Raw genomic sequence first — 10,987 nt, 5'->3', positions numbered from 1 at the left:
AAGGTACCGTCACATTAAGCGACGCTGCAGAGATATAGACAACGATGCCGATCGCTTCAGCGTCGCTGTTTAGTCGTTGTGTGGTCGCTGGAGAGCTGTCACACAGACAGCTCTCCAGCGACCAACAATGCCGAAGTCCCCGGGTAACCAGGGTAAACATCGGGTTACTAAGCGTAGGGCCGCGCTTAGTAACCCGATGTTTACCCTGGTTACCATTGTAAATGTAAAAAAAAAAAAAAAAAAACTACATACTTACATTCCGGTGTCTGTCGCGTCCCCCCGGCGTCAGCTTCCTGCACTGTGTAAGCGCCGGCGGTAAAGTAGAGCGGTGACGTCACCGCTGTGCTCTGCTTTACGGCCGGCCAGCGCTGACACAGTGCAGGGAAGCTGACGCCGGGGGATGCGACAGACACCGGAATGTAAGTATGTAGTGTTTTTTTTTACATTTACAATGGTAACAAGGGTAAACATCGGGTTACTAAGCGCGGCCCTGCGCTTAGTAACCCGATGTTTACCCTGGTTACAAGTGAACACATCGCTGGATCGGCGTCACACACGTTGATTCAGCGATGTCAGCAAATGATCCAGCGACAAAATAAAGTTCTGGCCTTCTAGCTCCGACCAGCGATGTCACAGCAGGATCCTGATCGCTGTTGCGTGTCAAACACAACGATATCGCTATCCAGGACGCTGCAACGTCATGGATCACTATCGTTCTCATTCTAAAGTTGGTCAGTGTGAAGGTACCTTTAGTTATCAGCTTGACAGCTGGCTCAGCGAAGCAAAGTCTCCCAGTCTGGAGGCGGCAAAATGTAGCCGCAGGGGGAGATACCTTGGACAACCGAATTAGGAGGCCCGATTGCATCCTCCTGCCAGGTACACCTCTGGTCCAAGCATTGCCATTTTTGTGTGTGTGTGTGTGCGCATTTGTGTATGCCGTACTGACTACAGAAAGAGCTTTTAAAACCTGAATCCAACCTGAGGCCTGCCGTCGTCCTGCAACAGCCAGTGCCCTGCTACAGTCCAGATCTACCCTGAGGCCTGCCACTGTGAAGACATCAAGTTCCAGCCGGGGGACTGATGGCCGCGTGTGTGTGTGTGTGTATTTTTGTACTGCTGTGTGCTTTTGTATGTATGTGTTCATGTGCCTGCACCTTATTATGCCTTCGTCAATATTACGCCTGTTCATGTGTTATGCTTGCGTTACGATTCTGCTTGCAGGTATGTTTGTGTGCGTCTTGTTGGTTGCATGTGCATTTGTCAATGCTATATTGGTTAATGTTGATTTTTGATGTATTTACTAAAGGTACCGTCACACTGAGCGACGCTGCAGCGATACCGACAACGATCCGGATCGCTGCAGCGTCGCTGTTTGGTCGCTGGAGAGCTGTCACACAGACAGCTCTCCAGCGACGAACTATGCCGGTAACCAGGGTAAACATCGAGTTAAGCGCAGGGCTGCGCTTAGTAACCCGATGTTTACCCTGGTTACCATCCTAAAAGTAAAAAAAACAAACGCTTCATAGTTACCTTCCGCTGTCTGTCCCCGGCACTCTGCTTCTCTGCTCTTGCTGTGAGCACAGCTGCCGGAAAGCACAGCGGTGACGTCACTGCTCTGCTTTCCGGCCGCTGTGCTCACAGTGAGTGCAGGAAAGCACAGCGCCGGGGACAGACAGCGGAAGGGAAGTATGTTTTTTTTTTTTTTTACTTTTACGCTGGTAACCAGGGTAAACATCGGGTTACTAAGCGTGGCCCTGCGCTTAGTAACCCGATGTTTACCCTAGTTACCAGCGAACACATCGCTGAATTGGCGTCACACACGGCGATTCAGCGATGTCTGCAGGAAGTCCAGTGACGAAATAAAGTGCTGGACTTTCTGCAGCGACCAACGACATCACAGCAGGATCCTGATCGCTGCTGTGTGAAAATGAACGATATCGCTAGCCAGGACGCTGCAACGTCACGGATCGCTAGCGATATCGTTCAGTGTGACGGTATCTTTAGTATAGTGGTTTGTGCAGCATGTGGGTTTTTTTTTTGTTTTTTTTTTGATTGGATGTATTATTGCAAAGCCTATTGGTCTGCAGCTTGTGGTTAGAATGTGTGAGTGTTTTTTAAAAAAAAAAAAAGTGTTGATTTTTTTAATTAACTGTTGAAACCATTCCCAGTTGATGTACTTGTATTTAAAATAAAGAGCATTTCTGCTCCATTGTGATTTAAAAAAAAAACAAAACCCAAAAAAAAATTATTAATAAAATGTTTATTAAAAAATTGTCCGTAGTATAATTTCATAAAGGTAAATTTAAAACAGGTGTATGTACCAATGGTTACACATGCAAGACACAGTGGGTTGAGGGCTCACTTTTTACTAAAGGTTATCCTTTGAAAGGTTTTTTGGGGGAGGTAATTTTTTTTTTTTTTTTAAATAACTGAAAAATATTTTTAAAGGGGTCTCACATTTAAAACATTTCTTTTTTTTTGGGACATGGAAAAGAATGGTATAACGTGCACCTGTTTTTGGGTTTTGTTGTTCACCTATTTCTCACATTTTAACAGGGTGTTTATTGGTAAACATTACCTATTTCTGCGGTGGTCTAACTATAAATCCATTATACTTATTATATTGCAGATAGAGTAGGGACCACAGTGACCGCCCGTAGCCACCAGGACCGCATCAAGAAATTATTAAAAGTTTTGAAGACCCCAAATCTGCTACTTCAATGTGTAGAGCAGATTGCAAGTGTCTTTTAACTTACAGACCCCACCAGGACCACAGCTACCAGGACCACAGCTACCAGGACCACAGCCACCTGGACCGCATCAAGAAATTCTTAAAAGTAAGTTTTGAAGACCCCAAATCTGCTACTTCAATGTGTAGAGCAGATTGCAAGTGTCTTTTAACTTACAGACCCACCAGGACCACAGCTACCAGGACCACAGCTACCAGGAACAAAATGTCCTCTTCTGACAGCCCTCCTCCACAGCAACAGCGCGTATCGGTAAGTAAATATTTTTTTAAAATTTTTTTTATTTAAACTTACATCTTTTTTTTTCACTACATGCATTTATTATGTTTAAACAGGAATCAGAATCCGATGAGGAGCTGTCAGAAGGGACCGAGACGGGTGGAGACATGCAAGTGGAGGAGGAACCAAGTGTAAGTAGTGGTGAAACACTTGCTTCACACATCACACTGCACCATACAAAAAACATAATTTCATATATAACGTAACACAGAAAACATATACATACATTAAAGCTAATTTTTTTTTATCCTTTATTTCAGTCTCCTGCTGCTGCTGCTGCTGCTGAACTTCCAGCACAGCATGAAGGTTCTCCCAGGCGCTCCCAGAGTCGGCGGAATCGACGCCGCGGTCGGCCATCAGTGAGTTGGTTTTTTGGGGGGCTTCGATTGGTAATTATTTTGTTTCAGTCTACTAATTTTTAGTTTTTTTTTTTTTTTCTCACAGGCTTCACAGCATGTGCTCCCGAAGAAGATTCGGAAATTGAGATCGAAGCCCTCATCGAGGAGGTTCGAGAGCGGGAGCCGCTGTGGAACATGGCTGACCGCAGGCATGCTGATACCAGTGTCACCCGTCGGCTCTGGTTGGAAGTATGCCGGAACATCTTTCCGAGGTGGGAGGACCTTCTTCCACAGCAGCAGAGCAAACTATGTAAGTATTCACTTTTCAGTGATGTTTAGAGCTGAATGTAATGTCTTGCATTTACCTTTTTTTTTTTTTTTCTTCATTCCTGTCTTCACAGGTGGCAAGGTTAGGAAGCGGTGGCGGTCACTGAGGGATCGCTTTAAGAGGGAGTTTAACCAGGAGATGCAGGCCCGGAGTGGCTCAGCAGGAAGGAAGAAGAGGAGGTACAGATACGGCCCTGTCCTCTCCTTCCTGAGGCAAACCATGCTGAGTAGAGTGTAAGTATTCAACATCCCAGTAAGAACCTGTCTAATCACAAAACTTTTGTTTCAGTCCGGGCTTTTTCATATCAATATATTATTTTATTTTTTTTTCTTTCACAGCACCTTCTCCAGCCACCGTGCGCCTGCATCTACCTCTGCACCCTCTGAAGCGATCCCTCCTGAGTCCGCCACCGGGGACCACGTCGGTAGGCCCCACACCTCTCACCCCTCCACTTCATCCACCTCAACCACTGGAGCGCAGCCTTCCTTACTCGCATCTGATGGTCAACAGATAGCGTTCCCTTTACCCCACCCCTCTGACCCTGCCACCTCTACACCACCGTTAGGTTCGTGGCGGCAGCGTCAGAGGGGTCAGGAAAGGAGCTATGCTCCTGAGTTCTTGCATCTAAATGCAGGCTTCCAAAATTCTTTTAAAATTTTGGGAGAACAAGTGACTGCTGGTTTCAGCATGGTGCAATCACGCATGAGTGAAAACCACCATGAAATCAGCAGTCGCTTGGATAGGCTGCATTTAGATGTAAGTCAAGCTCCAGCAAATCTTTTTTTTTAGTCCATGCTCAGGAGCATGGAAAAGCTTTCTTTTGATCAGCAGATGCGGGTAATGAATAGCTGCCATAACGCTCTTCTGAAGGTCATCAACGAACCACTGCGGTAATCCCACAAGGATGTCTCCAATTGTTCGTCATCCAAGGTAACGGGCTCCTTTGAAATGACAAAATTATGGAGCACCACACATGCCTTGACAACATCGTCTACAGTTTTGGTTTCCAGTTTTATTGCCGTCAGCAGAACTCTCCACTTTGCCGTCAATAAACCGAAAGAGCACTCTACCACTCTTCTTGCTCTAGTAAGACGGTAATAAATACCCGCTTGGTACGGTGTAATTCACGGCTGCTGTATGGTTTCAGTAGGTGCGGCGACAGTTGAAAGGCTTCATCACCTACACACACATATGGCATGGCTGGTTCACTTGTTCCTGGGAGCGGTCTTGCTGGCGGGAAATTGTATGTATCTCCATACAGGCAGCGACCCATCGGAGAGTTTTTAAACACTTGTGAGTCGTTGGACCGGCCATACGCTCCTATGTCCACAGCAAGGAATCGGCAGTTGGCGTCAGCAATAGCCATGAGTACAATGGAGAAGTATTTTTTATAGTTATAGTACTCGGATCCTGTTCCTGCCGGTTTAGCAATCCTTATGTGTTTGCCGTCCACGGCACCAACACAATTTGGGAAATTGCAAATTCTCTCAAATTGTTCGGAACTTCTCAACCAGATTTCCATTGTTGGTTGTGGGATATACTCCGGCTGTAAAGTGTCCCAAATCGCACGATATGTGTCCTTCACTATTCCACCAATAGTGGAAATCCCCAGCCTGAATTGGAAATGGAGTGAAGTCAAAGACTCACCTGTAGCTAGGAAGCTGCAGAAAAAAAAAAAATGTAAAAAAAAAAAAATTGCACAGACCATCAACCAAAAAAAAACCAGTGGAATCGCCTCGAACAAACCAAAAAATTACATGCTGCAGAAAATGCTGCGCAATGTGTCAGCGCAGTTTTCTCTGCAGCATTTAATAACATTCAATATGAGCAATGACACAAGAAAAAAAAACCAGTGGAATGGCCTCAAACAAACCAAAAAATTAAATGCTGCAGAAAATGGTGCGCAATGTGTCAGCGCAGTTTTCTCTGCAGCATTTAATAACATTCAATATGAACAATCACATAAAAAAAAAAAAGAAGATGCTTACCGCAGTGTCACCAGGAGCCGCTCCGCCGGTGTGGTGGCAAGCCTCATCCTTGTGTCCTGCCTTTGGATGACATCCTCTAGTTTTCCAACCAAATAATCGAAATGTTCCATTCTCATCCGTACATAATTGTAGAATTTCTGTGGGTTGCACCGCAACTCCAGATAGAGAGTGGACTGGACACCCCTGGTCATCCGCAGCTCATTGATTGGATGTATCCAGAATCGTCGCACTCTCCGTTGCATCCTCCGTCTTTCTGCTGCCGCCTCCTTCTCCCGCACTATAATATCCAGGCGATTCGTCTCAAATATAACGTCAGTAACCAAACTCGAAATCCTCCCAATTACACCATCCATCCTTGCCACTAAACTAAAACCCTCAAAGATGGGCTGTAAATACAGTCAGTATATAGATTTCCCTTAGTTTCCAGTAGCCAATCAAATTTTGGTGCCTCCCATTTTAACAACGGATCCGTCGTAAAAACGGATGCAACGGATGGTAAAAACGTATGCAACGCATCCAGCGTTTCAACGCAACCGTTTATCGGATTTGCAACGGATCCGTCGAAATGCTGTATGCGTTGCATAAGTTTTGCAGTTTTTAGACGCATCCGTTTTTTCGGGAAAAATACGTTTTTGTGACGGTTTGCAGTTAACGCTAGTGTGAAAGTAGCCTAAGAGATTCGCGGCCTCCCGTCCAGCCGCCAGCACTGATCTGGACCGGAGTCCTGGTAAACGATCTAGTCCCAACTGTGCCAGATACAGCGCCCAGTCCCAGATTTGGGTCTACGCCCTGCAGTCTTAGGCGTCTGCTGAATTTCCCTCACTACCAGTGCCCCTCTAACAACTCCTCCTGCCAGGGGAGAAAGAAATGGTAAGTGGGCATGGAATCGGAGTGTGGGCAAATTTGCCATGGCGTGCACAGAGCACCGCATACTTCGTCGCTGACATCTGGGCGATACAATGGGGAGAGTACTGGCATGCCCTTTGCACTGTTTATGGGGTGTTGCTACTATTGTTGGGGCGCTTGTGTAAATCTATTGCACATGATCCTAAAGTCTCTGAATTCTGGACAGAATTCTCTGGAGCAGGTCATGCAGGAATAGCGGTGCGGTACCGCGCCTGTCTGCTCTCATTGTACCACTACCTCCCCATTAGGCAGGCGCTGCACAGGACATAGGACGTAGCTGACACCAGGTTTCCATGGTAACTGGCCCCAGCAGCGGCTCGTAGTGCGGTCCGCTCCCTTTACGCTCCGTCCTGCATTTCCCGGTGCTCTGGTTTCATTGTCCGGACGGGACAAGAGAAAAGATTAGTTAGTTCCGTTTCGCGTGCGTGATGCTTAGCGGCTCATCCCGGGCCACGGAAGAGAGAGTCGGCGTGCCGCTACTCCGAGCGCCTGGTGCCAGGTTAGAAGCGGGGCTGGTGGGAAGGGTACAGGAAGACATGTGGAGCGGAGGGCGCTTGGCTCTTGTGTGTACAGAGTTCACTAGTGGCGGACTCTGAGATAACGCAGCACCAGACAAGGTGAGTGGACGGACGGTGTGAGCAGGTCCTGCCCCGGGCTGCAGCCGCCAGTGTCCGGAGTCACATTTCTATACGCTCAGCTTTGGGAGTTGTCATTCCTCGGCTAAATAAGTATACTGGGACACGCAGCCAAATAAACCGCAGCCCTCCTGCCTCATAGGACCTCCACCTCACAGGACCTCCACCTGTCAGGACCTCCACCTCACAGGACCTCCACCTGTCAGGACCTCCTCCTCACAGGACCTCCACCTGTCAGGGCCTCCACCTGTCAGGGCCTCCACCTCACAGGACCTCCACCTGTCAGGACCTCCACCTCACAGGACCTCCACCTGTCAGGACCTCCTCCTCACAGGACCTCCTCCTCACAGGACCTCCACCTGTCAGGGCCTCCACCTGTCAGGGCCTCCACCTCACAGGACCTCCTCACAGGACCTCCACCTGTCAGGACCTACACCGCACAGGACCTCCACCTGTCAGGATCTCCACCTGTCAGGATATCCACCTCACAGGATATCCACCTCACAGGACCTCCACCTGTCAGGATCTCCACCTCACAGGACCTCCACCTGTCAGGACTTCCAACTCACAGGACCTCCACCTGTCAGGACTTCCAACTCACAGGACCTCCACCTGTCAGGACTTCCAACTCACAGGACCTCCACCTGTCAGGACTTCCACCTCACAGGACCTCCACCTGTCAGGACTTCCACCTCGCAGGACCTCCACCTGTCAGGACTTCCACCTCACAGGACCTCCACCTGTCAGGACTTCCACCTCACAGGACCTGCACCTCACATGACCTGCACCTGGCAGGGCCTCCACCTCGCAGGACCTCCATCTCACAGGGCCTCCACCTGTCAGGGCCTCCACCTCGCAGGACTTCCACCTGTCAGGGCCTCCACCTGTCAGGGCCTCCACCTCACAGGCTTCTGACATATGCCGGTAGATGAAATTAAAGGGCTTGTCCCTTTTCAGAAAACGTTTCCTGATATGTACAGATCCTTGTTAAAACCAATCACCCTGTGCTTTGCTCTCCCTCCCCGGGTCCAGCTGTAAGTCCAGTGTCTGTTATTGTCAGCAGCCAATCCGTGAACTCTGCGGCTTGTGCTGTCCACTCGGGCAGAGCTGCTGAGCTCACTGTTTGACTGCAGCACTATCGAGGTGACATCAGCACCGCAAACAATAACAGACATCGGGAGTGGCGATGGAGACTCAGCGCTGGACCTGGGGAGGGAGTAAATCTGTTTTGTTTTTTGTACAATGACCTGTTCTTATTAAAAAATATTTTTGCGTAATGTTGTCAGGAAGCAAATGTAAAAAAAAACAAGGCTCTGTTCATATTTGTAATGTACTGTATGTTTAGTGTGTACAACATGCTAAACGTATCACATGCAGTGGTGATGGCCCGACTGAACCTCAAACAAACCAAGCATGACATCTTTTACAATAGGAACTATATGTGCCGCTGTATGGCAGTGACTGTTCATCTTTATTATCACACTTCTTTTGATGCATCCCATGAGTTTCTTTATAACCTTTTCTCTCCACTTCTGCCCTGAACACATCACGTTTGATCAATGCTTTCACTTTTAGGTCAGCTGCTTCTGTTGTCTAACACAAAGATTGCAAGTTTGTATCGTGATATTGCAAGTAGCGAATGTGATGGTTTTAATGTACAAGAGACAGAGAAGGGCAGAAATAGATGCAAATCCAGTAGGTAGGAGGGTGCACCGAAATGTTGGGTGCACCAATCGACTGTGCTTGGTTTAAAAAGTCATTTTGTGTGGATAGACTCCCTTTAAACTAAATGAATGTGCCTAGGGACACGTTTATTAGTAATTTGGGGATTTTGTAGAGCATTAACACAATTTGAACTCACTTTAGGCTATGGCTACAGGGCGACTCCTGATGACGAACGTGCTCGGATGACGTGTTCTCCAACTATCTTGGGCACGCTCAGATATTATGTTCGAGTCCCCACAGCTGCATGATTCGTGGCTGGTTGCCACAACATATGTGGGGATTAGGGTACTTTCACACTGGCGTTTTTTTTAATACGTCGCAATGCGTCGTTTAGGGGAAAAAACGCATCCTGCAAAGTTGTTTGCAGGATGCGTTTTTGCCCCATAGCGTAACATTACCGACCCATTGCGATGTATTGACACACGTCGCAACCGTCGTGCGACGGTTGCGCCGTGTTGTGGCGGACCGCCAGGAGCAAAGAACGTTAAATGTAACGTTTTTTGCTCCAGACGGACCGCTTTTTCCGACCGCGCATGCGCGTCCGGAACTCAGCCCCCACCTCCCCGCACTTCACAATGGGGCAGCGGATGCGCCGGAGAATGCATCCACTGCACCTGTTGTGCGGTGCTAACAACGCTAGCGTCGGAATCTCGGCCCGACGCAATGCGACGGGCCGAATTCCGACGCTAGTGTGAAAGTAGCCTTACCTGCTTGTTGGGCAGTCTCTGCATGTGTTGCTGCTGTCTAACAGCCAGGAATCATGCAGCTGCTGGGACTCGAACATATTATTCGAGCACACCCAAACATCATCATCATCATTAATGGCGACATCTCATGCAACATTGAAATTGCAGCGTTGTTTGCGACATCACATCTGATGATTTCCTATGGTGTTGCATTGCAACCTCCTGCGATTGCGACACAGTTGCAAATGTTTCCAAAATGTGTTGCACTTTCTATCATTTGTTGAAAATCCTGTGCAACTCTCTCGCCACAGACTTCAATGCAACTAACAATACAGCTGCGACTTGCATGCAACTTCTGTGATTTGGCCATTTTTTTTTTCTTACAGTAAAATTACATCTCTGAAATAGACACGTGACAGGAAGTTGCAGGCAATTTGCACTGATGGTTTTGCCCACGCGACTTGCCTAGAAATTTCTGTCACTCGCGTACGTGTAGCCCTAGCTTTAATCACGCCCCATCAGTTGGTCTGTAAATTAGGCCTGATGTCTAATAGTAACATTTGTATTCCCTAACATTATTCTATGATAAACCGGTTTTTACGTACCGGTAATAGGATTTTACAGAGTCCACGACAGCACCCACAACGAGAGAGGGGATCCGCCCACCTTCCGGACAGGAACCTACAGGTTAAAAAGGGGCGGTCCCCCTCGCCCCCCAGTTTGTGTTCCAGAGTACAAGGGATACCGCCAATGCATCAGTACATGACAATATTATCTTAAACATTACTAAATACCACCACCTCTATAGAGTGATCTCTAAGGCACACCTTCCAACAGAGTGCAGGAATAAGTAACTAAATACGGGGGGGAATGTATGGGTGCTGTCGTGGACTCTGTAAAATCCTATTACCGGTACGTAAAAACCGGTTTTCCTATCGCCACGACAGCACCCACAACAAGAGACTTTCAAAGACTATTTAACTGGGAGGGACCACAGCACTAAGTACTGAACGGCCAAACTGTAAGCTGGAATTAGCAGATAGATCAAGGCGATAGTGCTTATAAAAGGTGGAAGGTGATGACCAAGTTGCCGCCTTACATATAATTTCAATGGGGACATCTGCCTTCTCCGCCCAGGATGATGCCATGGCCCGAGTGGAGTGCGCCCTGATGCCTTCTGGTGGTGTTACTCCCCTGGCAGAGTAGGCAAGACATATCGCTTCTCTAATCCATCTAGCGATAGAGTTCTTCGTGACACCAGAACCCTTTTTCTGATTCTGGAAAGAAATAAACAGAGCCCTACTCTGTCTCCAGCTTTGTGTCCTATCCAGGTATTCTAATATCGCCCTCTTTAC

The 10,987-nt window shown here is 47.8% G+C and overlaps 1 protein-coding gene across 2 annotated transcripts in view; it reads left to right on the top strand.

The window, feature by feature from the left end:
* The first annotated feature begins 6,964 nt into the window (after nucleotides 1–6,964).
* The window catches only part of USP30 (ubiquitin specific peptidase 30), a 103,306-nt gene continuing 99,283 nt past the window's right edge, over nucleotides 6,965–10,987 (top strand). The window contains exon 1 of one of the 2 annotated variants that reach the window (XM_069759549.1): nucleotides 6,965–7,085. In XM_069759549.1, the coding sequence (XP_069615650.1) occupies nucleotides 7,015–7,085 (71 nt within the window). In that variant the 5' untranslated portion in view covers nucleotides 6,965–7,014. Of the gene's footprint in view, nucleotides 7,204–10,987 lie in introns of both variants that reach the window. The other variant, XM_069759559.1, reaches the window with a different exon arrangement.

The sequence above is a fragment of the Ranitomeya imitator genome, chromosome 1 (assembly GCF_032444005.1).
Source record: "Ranitomeya imitator isolate aRanImi1 chromosome 1, aRanImi1.pri, whole genome shotgun sequence".
In the NCBI taxonomy this organism is placed as follows: domain Eukaryota; kingdom Metazoa; phylum Chordata; class Amphibia; order Anura; family Dendrobatidae; genus Ranitomeya; species Ranitomeya imitator.
This window is presented reverse-complemented; position numbering and strand designations above follow the sequence as displayed.